At 45.2% G+C, this 22,472-nt stretch overlaps 3 protein-coding genes across 5 annotated transcripts; all 3 read right to left on the bottom strand.

Moving 5' to 3' along the window:
• LOC110435845 (uncharacterized mitochondrial protein AtMg00810-like) lies at positions 1,693 to 2,100 on the bottom strand. The gene has a single exon (XM_021461916.1). It carries the CDS (start codon positions 2,098 to 2,100, stop codon positions 1,693 to 1,695), a length of 408 nt encoding a protein of 135 aa, XP_021317591.1.
• Positions 10,380 to 12,524, bottom strand: LOC8070671. The gene has a single exon (XM_021461273.1). It carries the CDS (start codon positions 12,091 to 12,093, stop codon positions 10,756 to 10,758), a length of 1,338 nt encoding a protein of 445 aa, XP_021316948.1. The 5' UTR covers positions 12,094 to 12,524; the 3' UTR covers positions 10,380 to 10,755.
• Positions 17,929 to 22,087, bottom strand: LOC8070670 (tubby-like F-box protein 13). Of its 3 annotated transcripts, none has more exons than XM_002448997.2 (5): positions 21,738 to 22,087; positions 20,159 to 20,593; positions 19,929 to 20,016; positions 19,263 to 19,401; positions 17,929 to 19,169 (listed from the first exon to the last, which is right to left on the bottom strand). In XM_002448997.2, exons 2-5 carry the CDS (start codon positions 20,504 to 20,506, stop codon positions 18,374 to 18,376), a joined length of 1,371 nt encoding a protein of 456 aa, XP_002449042.1. In that variant the 5' UTR covers positions 20,507 to 20,593; positions 21,738 to 22,087; the 3' UTR covers positions 17,929 to 18,373. The 3 variants fall into 3 exon arrangements, with proteins under 3 accessions (XP_002449042.1, XP_021316947.1, XP_021316946.1); XM_021461272.1 differs by lacking the exon at positions 21,738 to 22,087 and adding an exon at positions 20,979 to 21,686; XM_021461271.1 differs by lacking the exon at positions 21,738 to 22,087 and adding an exon at positions 20,687 to 20,944.

Below are 22,472 nucleotides of genomic sequence, written 5' to 3'. Positions count from 1 at the left end.
CTCTCCCTTGCTGGCACATGCACTTATCACGATTTGCCCAAAGGAGTGCAACTCCCCCTCAAATCATGCTATGAATGCAAGGAATGCACAAATGCAGAAGCTTCAGGAGTATAGCAATCATATTGAAAAGATGCTCTAGGTGGTGTTGTCATGTGTGTATAGCAATAAGTACAAGTGCTAGCAAATGCTCAAACTGATCAAGTGAAACGAAATATGGCATCTAAGCATTTTTGATCAATTTTAAGCAATTGTAAGAAGGAGTTCACCACTGAAAGTAGCACATAGCAGGTATAAGTAGGAAATCAACCTAGTGCTAACAAGTGTATACAAGGTGAACAACCCCAAGCAGCGTTCATACATCATGTCAAAGACTAACTTTAGACTTGTGTTTTCATCAAATTTTCATTTTATCGGAGTTTGCAGCATATCACAAGGTTTAGTCAAAAACATGTGTGGGTGCGAGAGGTTATCTGTACCATCAAACCAACTTATCGACCATGCCAAGCCTATGTCAGAGACAATCGCAAGCTTAAGACAATGATCTCGGCATCCACTACAAGGCTCAAGTTCATCCATAAGTGCAATTGGAAGCAGTCTCGATACCTTGACGTAGGACAGTACAGACCCATCTCGATCTTTTCTTTTCACTTAGCTTGCTTTTCAATTTTTAGCACAAGATTTTGCAAGTTGTCCAAGCAAGCGTATAACTCAAAGCATGAGACATAGCAACCTAGCATATAAATGATAGCTCAAGTGATCTCAACACATCCTACACATGCTAGTTGCCAATGACAATGGTGAACAATTTTCAGGTTTCAACAGGTTTATGTCAAGTTCACTAGTTGTAAAACAGCTTAGCTCATAACATGCATCAAGTGATCAAAAAGAGCCTAAGCGACAAGCACCATTATGTACATACAAGACATATCACAAAGAGCATAATCTCAATCTAACAACTATAATCATGAAGCTCAAAATGCTCTAATATACATGATGAGATGAAATGCATGCAATATGATACAAAAAATAAAATAAAAACTAAACTAAAAGAAAACAAAACTAGAGTACAAAGAGCAAAGTTCCCCTCAACTAAAAAGGGAAACAAACACCAAGCTCCCCTCGCAAGCGAGCAAACTGGGTTTGGTCAAGGGGTTTGGTAAAGATGTCTGCAAGCTGATTTTGGGTATCAACATGGTGTAGGTCAATATCTCCTTTCTCATAGTGGTCACGCAGGAAGTGAAAGCGGACATCTATATGCTTGGTTTTTGAGTGGAGGACTGGGTTTTTAGCAACGCTTATGGCACTGGTGCTATCACAAAGCAGAGGCACTCGCCTAAACTCTAACCCAAAGTCTCTCAAAGTGGCTATCATCCAAAGCAACTGGGAGCAGCAAGCAGCAGCAGCAACATACTCGGCTTCTGTGGTGGATTGAGCAACTGAGGATTGCTTGCGAGAGGACCAAGACACAAGAGAAGTCCCAAGAAACTGGCAAGTCCCCGACGTGGACTTACGCTCAACACGGTAGCCGGCATAATCCGCATCAGAATAGCCGCAAAGAGAAAGAGAGGAGGAAGCTGAAAACCAAAGACCAAACTCAGGTGTGAAACGAAGGTACCTCAAGATCCGCTTGACGGCTTGACGATGAGATGTGCGTGGCGAAGACTGAAAGCGCGCACACAAGCAGACCGCGAACTAGATGTCCGGTCTTGTCGCCGTCAGGTACAGCAGTGACCCGATCATGCTACGGTACTCCTTCTGGTCCACAGCTTCTCCTTCTTCATCTGCATCTAGGGCCGTCGTGGTCGACATGGGCGTCGAGAGAGGCTTGGCCTCGCCCATATCGAATTTCTTGAGTACGTCCTTGGTGTACTTGCCTTGGTGCACAAATGTCCCTTCTCTAGTTTGCTTGATTTGCAAACCAAGAAAGAACGTCAACTCGCCCATCATGCTCATCTCAAATTCCCTGCTCATAGTTTCTGCAAACTTGCCAACAAGTGCATGAGAAGAGCCACCGAAAATGATATCATCCACGTATATCTGAACCAAAAGAGTGTCAGTGCCTTGCTTGAGGAGAAACAAAGTTTTATCAACAGAACCCATTTTAAAACCCTTTGCAAGCAAGAAGGCTTTCAAACGCTCATACCAGGCTCTCGGGGCTTGTTTTAGACCATACAAGGCTTTGTGGAGTTTAAAAACATGGTTAACACGGTCACTCCCATGTACACTTGCACTTGTCACTGTCTCAGATGTCAGCCACCACAGCTGGTCATCCAGCGTCCTGGTCCGTCGGTCCAAGCCTCACGTCCGCCTTTCACCGCTCCGGGTCCATCGGCACGGCACGTCTCTACTTGACCTTCACCTCGCCGTCGACCACCGCCTCCGGGCTCCAAAGCTGAACACCACAAGCCAAGAGACATGTCGCACATATAGCTTTCGCTATGGTAATGTTAGTCACCAACTCAACCTATTCGTGGATCACGTTGACAATCACTCCTCACAAAACGTACCACAAGGGTACTTCTCGACCTTGTGTTCGTAGGTTTGCTACTAGTAATGATGTTAATTCCAACTTGCACATCGGCTCCATCTTTAGGCCTTGTTGTTTAGATGCAAAAAGTTTTTGGATTTTGACACTGTAGCATTTTCGTTTTTATTTGACAAACATTGTCTAATTATGGAGTAACTAGGCTTAAAAGATTCGTCTTGTGATTTACAGGTAAACTGTGCAATTAGTTATTCTTTTTATCTATATTTAATACTTCATGCATGTGCCGCAAGATTCGATGTGACGGGGAATCTTGTAAAGTTTTGTTTTTTGGTGTATCTAAACAAGGTCTTAGTTCACAAAAATTTTCAAGATTCCGTGTCACATTGAATCTTTGGTCGTATGCATGGAGCATTAAATATAAACAAAAATAAAAACTAATTGCATAGTTTACCTGTAATTTATGAGATCTTTTGAGCCTAGTTACTCCGTGATTGGACAATGTTTGCCAAATAAAAACGAAAGTGCTACAGTAGTCAAAAACCAATTTTTTGCGAACTAAACAAGGTTATAGCAAAGTCATCCCATGTCGATGATATGATGTAATATGCAAATAACCATTTTGTATGTTCTGAAGTCTGCAGCACATAACATAGCGGAAGATTTCATAACTAAACACCAAGCTTCTACTTTTATTTTATTTTTTTTAACTTATGATGAGTTTTAGTACATGGACGGTGCTCTGCTTGTATGTGTGTCTCTTGTACTAGACTTGATACACCTAAGATCACCTAGCCTAACCACAGAAATCCTAATACAACTAATTTACACTTAATTTGACTCATCAAAGAGATGAAGATGCCCTTAGTGCCGCTGTTGTCCCATGCGTGCCTGGGTGAGGTGACGTAGGCGTTATGGTGTTGGTGCTCGGGAGTAGACTCTCACACAGCCGGGATGGTGTGGTGTGGCTAGGGCCTAGCTAGGATCTACAAACCTGTTCTGTAATGTGTCAGTTAGTCATTGACTAAGTTGATGTTAATTCTACCTTTCTTCTCGATGAAAGGCTTAGTATCCCTAGTCTCACTCAGTGGTTAATGGTTATATATCATTTCTTTTGTGATAGTGATTATCAAATCTCCCTATTATCAACTCACCACCACTAAACACTATATTTATAGCAGATTATTCCATCTCGATGACACAATCACTTATACTTAATATACCCAATATTAAATAGCAAAAATTTCTACCTTCAAATTTTCGTCTAGCTGAATCACGGAATGGCTTGACCATCACTGTCAGCAGTGTTTTTGTCTCACAATAAATCAGCCAACAGTAATTTCAGCTTTAACTTTTCAGACCAATGAACCGGGTTGTAACTTTTCAGCCTTAACTAGTGTTGTAACGTTCTCTGCTCTAGCGTTCATAAGTTTTTCCTGCATACATTTCTGGGCATCAGGGCAACGTAGTGCGCCGTCCATGGAAATCCAAAACGCCACAGCTCTCGGCAGCCGCATGCTGTCACGGCATCAACTCTCCTAGCTTGTATTTCAAGTTTAAACAAATTTTAACAAGTCAAACATGCTTGATCAACCATTAGTGAAACCGAGAGTTAGTATCCATCTCTTAATTTTTTTTAATTTTCTTTCATTTTATTTAATCTATTTATTCAACATTCATCTAACCTAAATATATGGACCAACTGACTGCTCGTTACTCTGCTGACAACACAAAACACCGGACGTTGAAACACAGTGTTTGCCTTGCGTCCAACACGAACCCGTCGGACGCTTCGACGCCCGGCACAGAAGAGCGACACTTACCCACAACACACCAGACGCTGGGCCAACGTCCGACGCCTCCGTGGCCAATGTCCGGTGAGTGTTTCTAACGCTCCCACGACTTCGCCTCCTCTTCAACTCGGCCTCCGATGCAATAAAAATATGCATTTTATTTTCTCAAAAATGTTGAATCCCCACCTCTCAAGCTCGGTGGAAGAGAGAGAAACCCAAATCCCTCTCCACTTCTTCAACCCTTGCTCAAATGTGCTAACCACCAAGTGTACCACCTTGTGCACGTGTGTTAGCATACTTTTACAAATATTTTTAAGGGTTAAGTCAGCACACTAGGTTTTAAATGCATGCACATGACTAATAACACCTAGTGGCACTCGATGACCACTTAGCCAAAGAATTCTCCTCTTTATAGTACGGCTATCTATAACTCTTATAAAGCAAAACCCCACTATCTAATTCTCTTGACATGCAAGGCGTCCACCTCAACAATCCACTATCAACCCCACTATCTATTTATCTTAAAATGCAAAACATCCACCCCGCAGTCCACTATCAATTTATCTTGACATACAAGGTGTCCACCTCAGCAATCTACTGACTTTTGCATTAATGTTCACAAGCACAAGAATCATGATATCCCCATCAACAAGACAACATCATCCACTATGAATACAATATCCATGATTATGCTAATAAAAGAGTTATATACTTATACTCCTCCTTCATACCCGTGGCAACGCGCGGGGAATCCTCCTAGTTCATAATAAACGTAATCACACCATCTATGGTTTCTTGATCACCAAAACAAAAATCCTAAGTAATACCTTTGTCTTAATCTCCATAAAATTTTGTTTTTCTCTTTCTTCTTTTTCTAGGAGTATATAGATAGCAATGTGGATTAAGGCAAGTACGTACGACGCCGAAGGGGAAGGAGATGTACATGGCGAGCATGGCAACCACTGTCGGCGTGGATGCTAGCCGGCCATCATGGAACACAACGGGCTTTAGGGCATAGCCGCACGATGTCATCTCTCGGTTTGATCTAGTGAACCCACTCATGTCCTGCTAGGGCGTGGCCGTGGTGAGGTACCGTGGCCCCCCTTGAGCTCCCTCTTGGCAAGGGACAAAAAGGACATTTTACTGTGTTTATCTCTCCTCCAAAGTCAGAGTGTCCTCTAGCAAATTAGTCTATTTTGGATGTTCAGCAGCAAAGAGTGGTCACTTTTAATGTCTAGCAGCCAATTTTCCCATCCGATAAAATAGTTGATAAGGTTTTAAAACAAAAAAAAATGCCTCTAAGCTTTTGAAAATTTAGAATAAAAATCTTAGAAATAGTGAGGTATGAAAAATCCAAATAAAAATATTTAGATCTCTTGAAAATATCTCTATAAGCTTCTAATTTACTCAAAAAAATATATAAGAGATGCAACTAGCATGGATCCAACATTTGTTAATATTGAATGTGTTCACACTACGTATTTGTGCTCTTTGTGTCTTATGTTTTTTTTTTAAGTTTTCAAAATGCGTTTAGACATCGATTAGAATGTTTTTATAGATCTTATTTTCCCCATTTTTCTTATAGCTAAAAAACTGTTTTTTTAAGCATCTAGAGATATTTTCACGAGCTCTAACTTTCTTTTGAATTTTTCATGTCCAAATCTATGTCTAGGATTTTTTTTCTGGGAATTTGTTTAAACAGATATATTTTATATAGTTTTTAAAAACCTTATCGAATATTTACCGGATTTTTAACTAATGAATACGAAAGCTACATTGGGAAACACTTGAAACTATGGCAGGGAGATAATTGGTAGTATGAATTTAAGAGTGTGGAGTAAGATAGATATACGGTTTTAGAGTTTTATGTATGGAGAAAAAATTGTAGTAGATAGATGGATATACGGTTTTAGAATTAGAATGAACTTTTTGTTGGGAACATATCATGTGTAACCCAGCTTCGTATGCAACCTATGCAACCGCCAATTAAGACCACAGGATCTAGATCCAACGTCTGAGGTTTTTTCACTTAAACCCTCTCTTTTGAATACACACGGGTTAGATTTAAACCCACAGGTGGAGGGGTTTAAGTGAAAAAAACCTCAGACGTTAGATCTAGACCCTGTGACTTTAATTGGTGGTTGCATAGGTTATATATGAAGCTGGGTTGCATATGATACGTTGCTTTTTTGTTTCCCCTAATCGAAACATGCCGAGTGGGCCTTGGTGTGTGCCAGCCTTGGTGGGCCTGTTCAAAGGCTTGCTTTTGCTTGTGTGTCATGGGCCAAGGCTGGGCTAAGAATGTCCTACGAATATCATCACTAGAATTAGGCCTTGTTTAGTTGCCTAAATTTTAGGATTTTGGGTACGGTAGTACTTTCGTTTGTATTTGACAAATATTGTTCAATTATGGACTAACTAGGCTCAAAAGATTCGTCTCGTAAATTACAGGTAACTGTGTAATTAGTTTTTATTTTCGTCTATATTTAATACTTCATGCATGTGTCTCAAGATTCGATGCGACGGAAAATCTAAAATTTCTTGCAAAACTTTTTGGGAACTAAACACGGCCTTAATTACTACATAATACAATCCATCCCAAACAATGGAATTAATTCTGCTCAGACTCAGATGTATATAGGAGTACAGGTAGTAAAAAATATCTCAGAAATGAGAAATGCAAATGATTTTCTGAAATCTCCCTATTTTTATTTTGCATGCAAGAGGAAAAAAGAAAAAAAAAAGAAAACCGATTTGGCAAAGGCACCGGGCTTTGGTAGCATGAGACTGACAGAATGGACCCGTGCCTGACGGCGAGGTGACGCAAGCATGACGCACTGGTGACGTCCAGGCCGGCCCAGGCCCAATAATGTGGGAACGCCGGAACGGGACCATCGATGTCTCACGCACGCTGCAGAGCTGCAGCACAGCCGCGGCAGGTGAGCCGACCACACCTGCGGGCTGCGGCGATGCTTGTCCTCTTCTCTTGCCCCCAGCAGCCAGCAGCACCACCACCAGCAGCTAGAGAGATGAGTCGGCAATGGAGAACACAAACGCTTCCAGACGCTAGGGGCCTGTCCCTTCTGATCCCAACCAGGCTAGCTCTAGTGAGCCAGGCTGTCTTTGGCCTGCTTTTGGTCTGGGTGGATGCATGCTGGAAGCCTAGTTTGGTTGCATACATATGTGGAGCCAGGCTCTGATTAGATATTGTTTGGTTGCCTGTACCAAGGTAAACTGTATGAGATAAAAAATATTATAAAATTATGATTATAATTTTTATTTTTGTACGAATACACTCTTACATGTCTTATTTTATCTAATTATATCTTAATCAACTTTAAAGTACACTAATATCACTTGATATTTACTAATCATGCACTAATACACCGTTAGCCACGTAAGCGCGCGAGCACGCGAGAGCACGGAGCGAGCCAGGCTGAAGAAAAACGGCCGATTCGAGCGTAGCTTGGGAGCCTGGCTCCGGAGGTCTTTTTGCACGCGCTAAGCCAGGCTAGAGAGAAGAGAAGGGAACCAAACACCGAAAGACTGCATCCAGGGAGCCTGGTTTGCCCATATGCGGGCAACCAAACACGCCCTAGAGCTCGCGGCAGCCGCACGCACGAATTATTAGATAAATTAAAAAATGCTACGGCAGTTAAATTCAAAAAAAAAAATTAGAACTAGTAAATACTAAGCCCCTAGATTGTTTGGGCCTTGTTTAGTTCCTCAAAGATTTTGCAAAATTTTTTAGATTCTCCGTTACATCGAATCTTTAGACGTATGCATGGAGTATTAAATATAGATAAAAATAAAAACTAATTACACAGTTTGGTCGAAATTGACGAGACGAATCTTTTGAGCCTAGTTAATTTATAATTGAACAATATTTGTCAAATACAAACGAAAGTGCTATTATTCTTATTTTGTAAAATTTTTTAGAAGTAAACAAGGCCTTGATGTGTACGTACAGAAACTGATGAAAAGTGACAATGATGAGGACGATGATAATGGCGAGTTGACGACGGAGATGCTCGTGCCCATGCCCAGGCAAAATACAAAAAAAAGTCAGAGACCACCTCTTGCCTCCTCTTGCCTACGTGATGTGAACAGGCTCATGTGTGGCAGGTGAACCTGCAGCAGCCAGCAGCAAGCCATGCCATGATAATGCATGCATGCTTTACTGAAGCAAAAAAAAAAAGAAAAAGAAAAGGAAGAGGTTAGTGAGCGAGGTTACAGAGGGCACATGGCAGATGATAGTTGCTGACGATGCATCATGATGCGTGCTAATGATGGTGGAAACCTCACCCTGCTGCATTTTTCTTTCAGGGATGATCATGAGTAAAAAAAAAAGGGGGCACAATGAGAGATCATAGGATCTTTTCCTCGGTGTTTCCTCTGTTCTGCACAGTATTGTGGACACTTGTCAGGTTCTGCTGAAACATTCTTCATCCAACTGGCGACGGCATTCTGCAGGTAGTACAAAGCTGAGCTGTCGCTTCTTGCAACCAGACTGTAAAACAACATCAGCAATGACAGTACTCCGTATATGTATTCGTCTTGTGTTTATGTTAAAAAGGTAGAGTCTTATATTCTTAAAAAGGGATAAGAGTCTTATATTCTTAAAAAGGGATCAGAGTCGATGACCATTATTAGGAATAAGTACAGTTACCAAATTAAGTCTACGTGGTGTGCAGGTGCCATCTTAGAAAGGGCAATAGTTTAACAGCAAGGGATTAGTCCGGCAATAGTTTATTAGCAGCAAGGGATTAGTCCAACCTGATTAAAAATATACAGCTCAGGTAGCGACACTAGCTTTTTGGCCTCGTCTTTCCTAGTACAATCTGACGATGGCTGGCACTAGAGTAGGAGAAGAAAAGAGTACATCCAACTGCCGCACTAAAAGCAGCGTGAATAAACAGCCTCAGAGATTTGGATGAAACACATATATACTGTCATTTCGTCAGGTATGGAAATTTGGGTTTTGTTATCGCCTTGATCACGACCTCTTCATTATTATTATTTATTTGTGCCTTCAAAATATCATGCAGGTCCTCTTACTGAAAAAGTTGCAGCTTCTTCCTTCTATTCTGAAATATTGTAACACCAATTTATTCAATGTGAAAGCTACATATAGTTTAATCCCATTGCTATCCTTCAGATATTCTCTCTGCATCCCAGAAATATAGCTCGCTCTTGCACCCAAGTCAATCAATTCATCATCATCATGCGTAGAGCAATCCACGATCACATGTTGCCAGATTTAGACTCAACTGACTGCCGCATTTCTTTCAAGTTTGCACGCAAGATACCAAGAACAAATCCCAGAGTAAAGCTTCTGGAATGACATTGAAACAATATGCGGCACAATATTTGGATAAGAGGGCCGTATCTCTTTTTAGAAGTACCAACGAACGGCACAATATGCGAAGTGAATCGCACATGTTTGTTGCAACACAAGTTTTACTCGAGAATCAGAAATGGTCTCTGTCACCTACTGCACAAATTGCAGACCATGGCAAAGCATAAACCCAAATACTGCAATTTTTCATTAAGTACAGAAAACGAAACGATACGCAATCTCCGTGATCAGGACCTTTTCAATACCTTGAAAATATCTTGAATCAACTTGTTTTTCCTTCTCCATCGAGAAGGTTGAGGCTTCTATTCTGAAATATGCTATACCATGCATCCAGACCCAATTTATTTTTTATATAAAGGACGCATCTCATATGGTCCTATTCTTCAGGTATCCACTTTGCAACTCATAATAAATATATTGATACATCACACAAGTCAATCAATTCATAATGCAGATGAGCAATCCACAATATACCACTTGTAGACATATTGCCAGATTGAGACACGCAACCAAATCATGCACTACATGAGCCCATTTAGAATTCTGAAAAAATCTGACTTCTCACAAATTGATCACCAAGGATTTGCAGTTGTTGTGTCACAATTCGATTACCACAATTTTACGACAATTATTGTCATTTCTTTGCAACACTGATGCTGATTGAATAAAGCCTAAATAGACCTCCAGAATGAAGGATCCAAAGAGCAGAACTTGGTAATCCAAAAATAAAAGAACCAAGTAATGTGCAAATTTAAACTACATATATATTTTTTTTCCTGGTTGTTAGCATTGTCAATGAAACTCACATTCCCAAAGAGACACAAGTTGCTCGAGAATTAGCTGCACACAGACGCGACACTATCAAAAACGCGACGATATACACCAAATGCAGCATCAAAACATGGGGAAGAATAAGGAATCATCTTTACCTAAAGATGACACCTTTCCCTTTCCCTTTCCTGTAATAATCCTTTACAGAAGGATACACATTTTATACTTACCACTAGCTGATCACAAGAGCGAGAGAAAGAAGAAGAGGATAGCTACCTAGCACCGCCACATTGCAAGATGATCAAAGGCAGGCAAGATGATGATGATGATGTTGATCTTGACAGAGCTCAATCGGCATTGAGCATCGGCGAATCGAGGCCCTCCATCCGGCTGCGCACGATGCGGTGGAAGACCTCCCGGACCTGTCTCTCCAGCGGGTCCAGCCCGTCCTTCATGGCGGCGCACGCGGCGGCGAGCTCGGCCGCCGCCTCACGAACCTCGGCCTCCCGCTCGCCCGTGAGCGGGACGGGCGCGGCGTCGATGGCCTCCGCGAGCCTCTGCGCGCACTTCTCCAGCGCGTGGATCTCCCTGAGCAGGCCGCACGAGTTGCGGCGGTCCTTGCGCTTCCCTTCCTCCGCGAGGCGCTCCTGGAGCGCGAGCAGCGGCGGCGCCCAGGGATACGCGGCGCGCGGCGGCGGGGACGGGAGGTGGTGGTGGTGTGCCTGCAGCGCGGCGGCGCGGTCCGGGCAGGGCACCGCGGCCACGAGCGCCCAGGCGGCGAGGTGGAGCAGGCAGCCCATGGCGTAGGCCGGCGCCGCGAGGCCCGAGGCCGCGGCCGCCTCGTTGGCGCGCGGCGCCGCCAGGCCGGCCCCGATGGCCTGCAGCTGCCGCGCCGCCGACCAGGTGCGGGACACGCTCCACGAGAGGGAGCGGAAGTGCGCGGAGGGCGACGAGGAGGAGGAAGTGGAGGAGGCGCGGGAGGGGGAGGCACGCGCGCGGCCGAAGGAGCGGTTGCGGTGGGACGAGAGGAACGAGGCGAGCCCACCGCCGGCGCCCACCGAGGCGGCGGCGGCGTCGTCGATGAGGAGCACGGAGAGGTCCGAGAGCGCCTTCCGCGCGCGCCGGAGCTGGCCCTCGTGGATCTGCCCCTGTCCTTCGGCGCCGGCGGCCGCCGGCACCAGCAGCGCGGAGGCCGCGATGCCCGCGAGGCGCTCCCAGCGGCGGGCCTGGTCGACGCCGTCGCGCGCCGCGTTGCAGACGTCGAGCGCCTTGACGGCGCGCTCGCCGAACTCCGCCACCAGCTTCTCCGCTGCGGGGGACGTCGCCCCGCCGCCGCCGCGTCGGCGGCGCGCCTCGGCAAGCGCCACACGGAACTCGTCCTGGCACAGCAGGAACACCTCCAGCAGGCGCCGGATCCACGGGATGGACATGAACTCCTCGTCGTCGTCCTCCTCCTCCCCGCCAGCGCTGCCGGGTGCCCTCAGATCGGCGAGGTGCGCGGCGACGTGGGCGTGGAACTCCTCGAGCTCCGGGTCGACGACGAACCCGGGCTGCGGCATCGCGGATGCCGCCGCGGACGGGGCGGCGTCGCGGCGGAGGGAGAGGAGTGTGCGGCCGAAGGAAGAGAACGGGGAGGAGTGGGAGTGCGTCGACGGGGAGGAGCCCTGGAGGTCCGTGGCCGGCATGGTCTCGGCGTCGGCGGCGGCGGACGAATCAAAGCGCGGATCTTGGAGAGGGGAAGGGAACGGCCGGTAGTAGGGTAGGAGCGCGCGGGGGGTTTTGGCTCAGCGGGTCCGCGGGCACATGGCGGCTCCGGCTCAGCTCAACCCAAGCAGGCGTTTTTCCGGTGAGATTGGATTGCGTGCGGCGGCGTTGGTGGCGGTGGAGGTGGAGGAGGGAATGGTGATGGGGTGGGGGAGGTGGCGTGGTGGTGGTACGTATATATGTGTGGGGATGACGCGATTAGGGGGGAAGGGGATTAGTTTATTTGGTTTACGGAAGAAGGATTAGGAAGAAAGGGTCTCAGTCAGAAGCTGGAAGCTCTCGTCGGGGGCTAATCATGGCGGTTGGAGTAGTTTAGTGGCGAGGTGGAGTACTAGCAGCGCTTTTTATTTGTTTTTGTGGGCGCAAAATATTCCTCTGGGGCTCTGGGTTTTGGAATGTTTCCGGGTTTTTGTTTAGAATTTTTTTTTGGGGTGGTTTTGAATTTTATGTGACGGCCCTTGAGTGATCTTATAATTGTTCACGAGCCCTTGGAGTTGAATTGTGGTGTCGATGGGTTTTTGTGTCGTGATGTCGTGTAATAATAATGGCCCAAAGAATTACGAGGATATATACACTTATCGACACAACCAGTATATATTTAGATACATAGCAAAAGTTATACATCTAAAAAAGTAAATGATTTATAATTTAGTGTAATGGTAGTAAACTAGTATTATACTGTATTATTCATATGTTTCAGGCCTTGTTTAGTTCACCCAAAAACCAAAAAGTTTTCAAGATTCCCGTCACATCGAATCTTGCGGCACATGTATGAAGTATTAAATATAGACGGAAACAAAAACTAATTACACAGTTTATCTGTAAATCACGAGACGAATTTTTTGATCTTAGTTAGTCTATAATTAGATAATATTTGTCAAAAAAAACGAAAGTGCTACAGTGTCGAAATTCAAAAGGTTTTCGCATCTAAACAACTAAACAAGGCCTCAATTGAATGAAATATGGAAACCATTTTTGTTGTGCTCCCCGCGACATGGAAAGGAAAGCTCAAAGGAAATCTGTGGTAGATCTCAGAGCTGATGTGACAGGTGGCGAGCGTGAATCATGCAGACTTTTTTTTGAAGCAAATCATGTGCTAGGAGAGAGATCAAGAATAAAGCTTCCCAAGAATAGTTTTTGTTTTAATTGCATGGCTCTTCTAGCTAAGTTATGTGTCGCTTGATTGGTCCTCTCTATTTACCGTGCTTAAGGACGGTGGAGTAATTTAATTAATACTACTCCTACCAACCGCTAGTAATAAGTAAATGTAGCAGCAAGGGAAAAGTAATCGGGTGAGCAGGCATGTATTAGCGCGCATGTGCGGCACCGTGCGAGGTTAACCACGACGGCGACGCACAATAAAATTGATCGTGCATTGGTGCGGTGCGCGTCGGACGCACAAATCCGGCGATCCGCAGGGACGGATCGGCGAAAAAGGACGCGCAGCTGGGGCTCGTGCGACGGGACACGGCAGGGCAGGAGGCGCGCGCGGCGGCGGCGGCGGCCATTATTCTACTGCTGCTGTACTACTACGAGTACTCGTTTGCCTTTTTATTTTAATAATAATAATAATAATAATAATAATAATAATAATAATAATAATAATAATAATAATAATAATAATAATAATAATAATAATAATAAAAAATGAATAAAGTGTTGGTTTAGTTTATTAATCTAGCGGGGGTGGCTACGGATGGTGGAGACCAGTCCAACACAAACAGTCCTAATCCCCCGCACGGCCAGTGCTGGGCTGATCAGTGACCAGTCAGGGCAGTCGGTCGGTGCTCCAGGTCAGGGCTCCAGCAAATCAGCAGGAGAAGGATTTGGTTATGGTGATGATGATTAGGCCTTGTTTAGTTCACCCCAAAAACCAAAGAAAAAAAATTAAATTATTCGTCACATCGAATCTTTCGATACATGCATAAAACATTGAATATAGATAAAAATAAAAACTAATTGTACGGTTTACCTGTAAATCACAAGACGAATCTTTTGATCCTAGTTAGTCCATAATTGGATAATATTTGCCACAAACAAACGAAAGTGTCCAAAATCTTTCCGCATCTAATCTAAACAAGGCCTTATTAGTAAAAAAAAGAAACCGAGTTGTGTGTGTTGTTTGTGTAATCTAAATCCACGTACTCCTCCTACTTGTTGTGCGATGCGGGACCGCGGCGGACGCGGGCGTGGGCCAGGAGGTCTGGTCCGCGTGGCCGAGCCCCGTGCACACGCACACGCACGCGACGCGGGGGAGAGAGCAGCTGCACCGGCACCGCGCGAGGTTACGGCGCTGCCCTTGGCCTGGTGCCCGGGGCGTCGGCGGCCCCACCCGGGGGTAGTTTCGGGAGTCAGCGCGGTGGGTGCAGCCGCGGCGCGGGAGACCCGGGCCGGGCGGGAGGGCGACGCCCACGCGGATGCGGACACGCGGCTGGGGGGTGGTCTGGTGGTCGCTGCTGCTGCTACTCGTGGTTGACCAGGTGGGGCCGGCCATTGGTAGGGTACTGGCCCACGTCTGGGGGAGGGGAGGGGAGGGAGGCCAGACGAGAGGGTGGGTCCGCGCAGGCAGTGGGTGGCTTCAGGTTCAGGTTCAGGCTCAGACTGACCTTTTTGACACCGGAGCGGGCCGGGCGGCACGTCGCCGCGCGTGCGGACCGAGCCTGCACGTTCACAACCAGTACGTGGAATACTGTACGTACGAGGGGCTACTCATGTTACTGTTTACATGCATTCAGGCCTTGTTTAGTTCGTAAAAATTTTAGTTTTTGGCTACTGTAGCACTTTTGTTTTTTTATTTGACAAACATTGTCCAATCATGAAGTAACTAGATTCAAAAGATTCGCCTTACAAATTACAGATAGACTATGTAATTAGTTTTTATTTTCATCTATATTTAATACTCAATGTATGCGACCAAAAATTCGATATGTCGAATAATCTTGAAATTTTTTACAAACTAAACAAGACCCAAAGCATCGTGCCGATCCAACCACCAGGCATTGCATATTGCAAGCCTAACACGCAGAAATCGCCGACACGATCCGATCCGGAACAGAGCCGGTCCGCTGTTAGGAAAAGTTACGGCTCACTGATTTATTGTGAGAGGAAATACTATTGGCTTATAGAAAAAATACGGCCAATAAAACAAAACAAGTAATCAGGCTTGAATAGTGCGGCCACGTCAGCATCGCGCGGGCGGGGCACGCGAACGTGTCCACGCGTATGCATTTTGCGCCTCGTTTAATTTAATATTTTAATTACTTATTCCGTCCGTGTGACTTGTATTTGTACCGACAAAAACAACTGGTAGCGGAGGCGTTGCTATCCGAAACAGCATAAAAAAATAATGGAGTGGGGGGGGGGGGGGGTTTCTCGATCGCCCGATCCGATCCGACGATCCACTTGTTGCTTGTCCCCTTCCCTTCGTAGCGCAGTGCCCACTGTGCCCGATGACGTGGACGCCTCCTGCTTTGCCACGGACCTCATGACAGGGCAGTACGTACACTAGTATTTACCATCACGGCATCACCGGCCAACAAACAACATCACGAGCTTACAAAGGGGACTGTTGAGGGTTTTTTTTTTCCCAAATACATATTTTTAAAATAGTTTTACGAGTGAAATTGTTTTTTCTTTCTCGTCTTACAAATACATGAGTTGGGATGAAGCGGAAAAGATTGCAACTTTCTAGCTTATTTCTTTCTCTCATTTCTGAATAAAGCAGTTGGTGAAGCTATTTTTTCTAACAATTTTTTCAAAACAGCTTAGATTCATCTAGAAAGTTGTTTATAAAGTTTATATAAAAAATAATTTTACTACTAAAGTTGAGTTGTGTCAAACAAACTTAAAGGACTTGCATCCTCCTCTTCTAGTCCAATTATCAGTTTTTTCCCCAGTTGAAAGATCGACTTACTTTTGTACCATCACTTGGGTCGGTCAATGTACAACCACACTAGTGGTGGTTTTTATAAATAAATAAACGTTTCCCGTTCTACTAGCAACTTGGGCCGTACCGTCGTGAATCGTGATGGACTGACGTGGAGGGTTGTAGCACCGCCGCGTGTCATGCCATGCCATGCCACTGTTTGTCAGTACTCCTGCAATACCTGTTACCGTACGTGGTGCAATCCGATAGCTAGATTTCTGTCAGTTTCTAGTACAGTACATCGAGGAGCAGCGCCTCTTCAGCATGGTGCCATTTTTGTCACCTGTGGCTGCTATTCATTGCGACTTGCTCTTGTGCTTGTGGATACACGGCCATGTGCTATTGTGCAGCGCTGCGGACGATGTCTCGTCAGTTGAGTAGTCGCGTAGACGAATTTTATAAGTCTAATTAATCTATGATTACATATCAATTACTAAATAATATAAAAATTATTTAGATTTTCGGTCCTGGTGCGAAGCAGAAAATCTGTCTATAGCTTCTTGTCACTCGTGCTGCTATTCATTGCGACTTGCTGTTGTGCATGTGGATTGTGGATCCACGGCCATGTGCTGCGCTAGCTAGCTGCCTAGTATATGTGCACAACAGTTATACACTTATACATACATCACAGCACGGTGCATCCATGCCCCTTCGCGGGGGATGACGATGTTTCATGCCCCTGTTTAGTTACTGAATTTTTTTTGGTTTTAGATATTGTAGCACTTTCATTTTTATTTGATAAACATTGTTCAATCATAAAGTAACTAGACTTAAAAGATTCATCTCGCGATTTACAGGTAAACTGTGTAATTAGTTTTTATTTTCGTCTACATTTAATGCTTCATGCATGTGCCGCAGAATTCGATGTGACGAGAAATCTTAAAAAGTTTTTGGTTTTTGTGTGAACTAAACAAGTTCCGTTCAGTTAAAAAAAATTTCGAAACTAAACAAGGCCTAAACCAGGCCTAAACATTGGGCCTAATAGTAGGAGCACTAGTTGCTGACACTGACGGCCACCACGGATGATCATTTTGAAAAGTTTTTGAATTTTGGGTGATCTAGGGTCATGTTTCAAGCGAAGCGAACCCTGACTGATGGTGATGGGATTATTTTGGGTCGTATGGCATCTGAACAATGATACCGTCTCACGCTTCATAGGTACAGAGGTATGTACTCGCGCGTTCAGCAACAAGTCAGAACGCACGGGTTTTGACGAGAACCAGCGAGAGAAATCCCTGCAATGCAACAACTTGTGTGGAACACAAGCGGAAAACAAAGAAATACTACTAGCGTCTTTTCTGACCTGTTAATAAGTTGCCTTCTCTGCACGCCACAAGAACAGAACAGGGGAGGAGCCGAGCCTACGAGGAGGAGCTCGGTTGCAAACTAGCAATGGCAACCTAGCGTGCGTTTGTATTTGTACCCTGTCTCTGTCATCCCACCAAACCCTAGACAGGGACGCGGGACGCCTCTGCGTCTAGTCTACAATATCATATCAGGTCCCTTTCAGATCATCTTCTTTTCTCTAGACCTGCGCGGCCACAAAGATTTTCGTTACTCTCCCTGCTTGCATTGCAGGCGCAATTATCTGTGTATAATAACTTTTATCTGTTTATTTACTACTCGCTGCGAAAAATCCGCGCTAAAAAGGCCTCGCATCTGAAGCAAAACAAAACAAATGAAACATCAGTCACCTCCCTGGTGAGCATGACCCTGCTGAAGGTGACAGCAGTGCCCACCACAAAAGAAACAGCATACTACTACCACTGGGAAAAAAGTGTGACAGAAGTCGGCCTCCCAGCTGAATGAAGGTGATGACATCAGCCATCTCTTTTTGAATGGCAACCGCGAAAACAAAATTATCCAGACCACAATTCATTACAGCTGTAACTATCTCTGTTCATACATGTCATCCCCGGTAAACAATCCAACGAAATGGCTGAAAAACATCCAGGTTAATGTTACAGGGGAAGCTACAGAACTGGAAAGAAATGAGCATACGATACAACACCAGTCAAACAGCAACACAGCAGCCACCGATTATCACAAGTAAGCTGCTGAAACAGATTCAGCCCCCCCCCCCCCCCCCCCCACCCCACACCACACACACACACACGTTTAGGGGGGGCTGTTTCAGAGTTAACAAGGCACCGTCACCAGGTGCGGAATGGCGTCATGGCTAGAACTTGAGGACAGAGTCAGCTTCAATTCTTAGACGAACACACTGACAATCAGTGTCTTTGATGATTATTCGATAAGAACTACAGTCATCGAATTTATTCGCAAGCCAGCTTGGTGTCGAAGCTGCTGAGGCAGATGGCGAAGGCCTGGAAGGCGGACAGCGGGTAGCAGTAGTCCATGGTGAAAATGTCCTTGCCGACCTTCCCGAACTGCAGTAAGACCTTCTCCTGGTCTGGCAGAGGCGGACCTGGAGCTGGAGCTGGCAGTGGCAGCGGGGCTGCCTGCGACGGGGTCGGGGCTCCGACGGCAGGCTGCGTCATCACAGCAGCGACTAGCTGGAAGTTCTTGACCGAGGCGACGGTCACCCGACCCCGGAAGTTGAGGCACCAGCACTGCAGCTGCTCATGCCATCTCGGAGCCTTGTTGCGGAGGACCAAAGGTGTGTCCGTGCTCTCTTCGTCATCAGCGTTGCTCAATGCCTGGCCTCCGCTAACAATGGCATCCGCTGTTATGGCGTCAGAGAACCGGGAACTGCTGAAGTGCATAGAGTGGTCCATAGTAGATGACTTTGACAAGGGGATGCTGCTGAACATTTCGCCAACAGAGTGGGCAACAATGCTGTCCGGCTGGCAAGGGACACTGCCACCAGCCTCGAGGCATGAAGCTGGGATGGAGTGCATTACGCAGTTCATCCGCCTTGGACCTCGAGTTCCCAGGACATTCAGCTCGTATGAGACTTGTCCTATGCTGTAACGGCTGCAAGAACCCTTGGTCGACCCCCCCTTCTTGGAGTAGAATCTCTGGTTTGTTTTCCCTGCCACGGTAGGACTAGTTGCATTATATGGTGGCTGAGTATCGTATATTACAAATTTTGTACCAAGGAAATTTGACCTGAAATCCAAAAGGCAACAACAATATGTCAGATTAAAATACTGTCAATTCTGAAAATAAGATATAAAGTTTAAGAAGCTAGTGCAGCAGTACCTTAATTTCCCAATGTATGTGTTGTTACTTGTAGACCTAGATATATCACCAGAATTTATTGATATTGTATATTCTGTATATGTTGGACGGCAGTTCCTTTTGGCTGATAGAAGGAATTTACCATCTTCGGCAGGGACAGCTGTAGAGATGAATAATGTAACATGTCAAATAGCAATGCTGGTAATAAAATATTAATCAAGTAGACAAGCAAGAAAAACATGTATTTCTGTCTCCTTTTTTATATGGAAGGCTGAGCCTGGTACTCTGACAACTATAAAATCATGGTGAATACATACAGAAGAAACTAAGAATGAATTATCAAGGTTGCTGAGAGAAGATGTGGTTCTCAACACAAAGCTTGTCTGTGCATATGTACAAAGATATGCAACACAAAAACCATTAATTTTGAATCAAAACAAGAAAACCATTGTATCAAGAAATTCTCATGTTTCATGATTGCTGATATGCTCAATGCCTACAAAGGCTTGCAGATAAAGCATGATCAATATTTGGGTAAAAAACTAAATTTGGGAGAAATGGATAGCATCTTGCATTCTTTCTACAGAACAGTAGAACACTATTGAGTTTTTAAGTTCTGAATACATCTAAATACAGACACCAGACTTTTATCGAAACTTCCAATAGTCCACACAGCAATGAACTTACCAGAGCTAAAACTAAGGTACAGACTGTAGACTTGGGTAGATTTATCCCTCTTAATGAAACACTGAATAGTTCCATCTCGAGGCCCAGGCTGTAGACAGAAGAGGAACAGCAGGATCTTATTAGTTTATCCAAAATATAATTGGTATAACAATACTGGACATAGGAATATTGACAATGCTAACAAATCAGGATAGATGGATAATAAGGTAATAACACAACTGAATGATTACCTGCTTTAGGGAAACAGGAAAAGTGATTTTTCCAGAGACCTCTGGGCTCTTGACAATCTCTCTACACATCTCCCTCCATGTTCTGCAGACAGCTGCACAAGCAACTACATGCTTCCTAGAAGGCCATGTATCCTCACTGGTCTCCAACCTCTCAATCACATCTCGAAGTAATTCAGGAGGCAAGCTAGCCCAGCAGCTGCTCTGTACCACAGGCACTGGGTCGTGCAGTTCATGGACAGCACCATGAGATTTCCCTCTGCGAGGACTCAGAAACCTGACCTCAAACCCCCTCCTAGATAAGCTCCCGAAACCATCCCTTACATCACGCACGATGCTACGGAATGACATCTACTCCAGAAGGCAAGAACTCTGCTGAAGTATCAAAAAGGGCCTCCTAGATAAAGGCAAGCATCTCCCTTAAACTCAGGAAAAGACCTGGAAGATAAAATTAGACTGTCTGTTACTGACAATTCGAAAATGCCCCCTGGGACAAGGAAAACATTTACTTAGCTATATCTACTAACCCACCTTGAGTAAAAATGAAATATAAAAAGTATCTCATATAGGTAGTATTTGGACAGTATGCCACACAAAGCAACCACAACATCAATTCCAACCCATCACATCAGCATAGTCCGAAAAGAACACCCCTAAAACACCAACCGGCACTCTGTTTCTACTATTAGCAATTTAGCATCCAAATTTTAGTCACTGTGATTAAACCATTATATATGCCGCTAATTCTATGACAGCCTATCATCAAGGGCAAAACCCTCAGGTTGAAGCCACAAGTCACCATCAATAAAGAACAGACATGTACCTTCCCCTAGTATGTCCACCAACCCACCACCAACCTCAATTTACTAAACCGTACCATCCTGAAAGCAATGACATTTCAGTACAGTTAGTTGGGTTGGTTGGTTGGTTGGTTAGATGGACACTCGATTTGGTCAGGATCCCACTACAAGGGATGCAGTGCGCTAACTTCCACTAGTAACCACTACAGAAAAAGAAGAAAAAAAGACAAGACAGTACAATAATAGCAGAAGCATATGCATCACATGTAAATATAACCAATAAAGCTCATATCAGACCAACTATAAGTGCTATACAATAGGGACTGCATTAAGAGAAGCAGTTCAGATGTAACTCAGGAGGCACACGAAACTGACCACGGGCACAATTATTCAACCCGGGCAGGGGTAGTAGAACAACATCATTTTTTGGGCAGGGGTAGTAGTATCATGTTTAACTACATTCTACTACTGTATCTTCGAAGGAAGGCTGCCCGAAAAAAAAATGAGTAGAAAATCTTTCTCTAGCAACCGCATCCTGTACTACGAAACATAACCAAGTGAATGAACAGTCAAAAGCGCCTCCTTTTCACACAAATCGCGCCAAATTCACCTAAACTGAGCGCGTATCCATCAGCATCCACCAAACCCACTGAATCGGTAGGAGGAAAGAGCTAAAAAAAACCTCTCTTTTCCGCGTGAACCAAACTTAAACCGCGCAACAACACAAGCCCCCCCCCTACAATCGGCGGCGGCGGAGCACGGATCTGCTGTGTGGCACGCACCTGGAGCTTGACCTGGAGCTGGACTGCGGCACCGCGCGGCGCGGTGGCGGGGCCCGGAGCCTGGCCGAGCCCGAGCTACGCTAGAGCGCCGGGCGGGATTCCGAACGCACCACCATCCGGATCGGAGGGAGGGGACGGTGGTGCGCGAGGCGACGACGGGAGGGAGGAACGAGGAGGGTTGGGAACTGGGGAGGGGACGGGAGGCGGAGGAGCCGAAGAGGAGAGGAAAGCGGTGGTGGCGTGGCTGGTGGCTCAGTGGCTGCCTGCATGAGCCAGCGGTGGTACGGGTGGGCAGTGGGCGCAGACAGCCGCCGCACAGGGGGGCTGGAGTGCGCGTAGCGGATGCCGGATGCGCCGCTGCCCGTGTCATTTTCTCCTGTACTACTGTAGGTGTTGAGGACAACGGAACGGAGCACGCGCTGGCTGGCCGTGGCACTGGCAGTGGCAGGCAGGGGCACATCACATAATAGGACAGGAGTGGACCTTAGAGATAGCCGTTGGGCGTTGTTGGCTCTTGTCAAAATTTTTTATGGGCCGGTCCAAATCTTGTCAAAATTTCATGGCAGGCTAAAAATTTGGCTTCACTTTCAGTGACGGAGTTTGAAATGAACTAAGAAAGGGTTGAACAATATAAAATTTAAAAAAAATAATACTTGGAACTAACAGGTATAATAGAAGTATATCCTCAGTTGTAAATTGTAAGTATGATAGAAGTATCATCCTCGGTTGTATTGT

Source organism: Sorghum bicolor, chromosome 5, assembly GCF_000003195.3.
Source record: "Sorghum bicolor cultivar BTx623 chromosome 5, Sorghum_bicolor_NCBIv3, whole genome shotgun sequence".
In the NCBI taxonomy this organism is placed as follows: domain Eukaryota; kingdom Viridiplantae; phylum Streptophyta; class Magnoliopsida; order Poales; family Poaceae; genus Sorghum; species Sorghum bicolor.
This window is presented reverse-complemented; position numbering and strand designations above follow the sequence as displayed.

Excerpts from the sequence above, each read along its gene's own strand:
- LOC110435845 (XM_021461916.1), bottom strand. The coding sequence starts at position 2,100 with ATGGGTTCTGTTGATAAAACTTTGTTTCTCCTCAAGCAAGGCACTGAC.
- LOC8070671 (XM_021461273.1), bottom strand. The coding sequence starts at position 12,093 with ATGCCGGCCACGGACCTCCAGGGCTCCTCCCCGTCGACGCACTCCCAC.
- LOC8070670 (XM_002448997.2), bottom strand. The coding sequence starts at position 20,506 with ATGTCATTCCGTAGCATCGTGCGTGATGTAAGGGATGGTTTCGGGAGC. Across the intron at positions 20,017-20,158 it reads TTCCTGTTTCCCTAAAGCAG|CCTGGGCCTCGAGATGGAAC; the intron begins GTAATCATTCAG and ends TTCTGTCTACAG. Across the intron at positions 19,402-19,928 it reads GTACCTTAGTTTTAGCTCTG|CTGTCCCTGCCGAAGATGGT; the intron begins GTAAGTTCATTG and ends TCATCTCTACAG.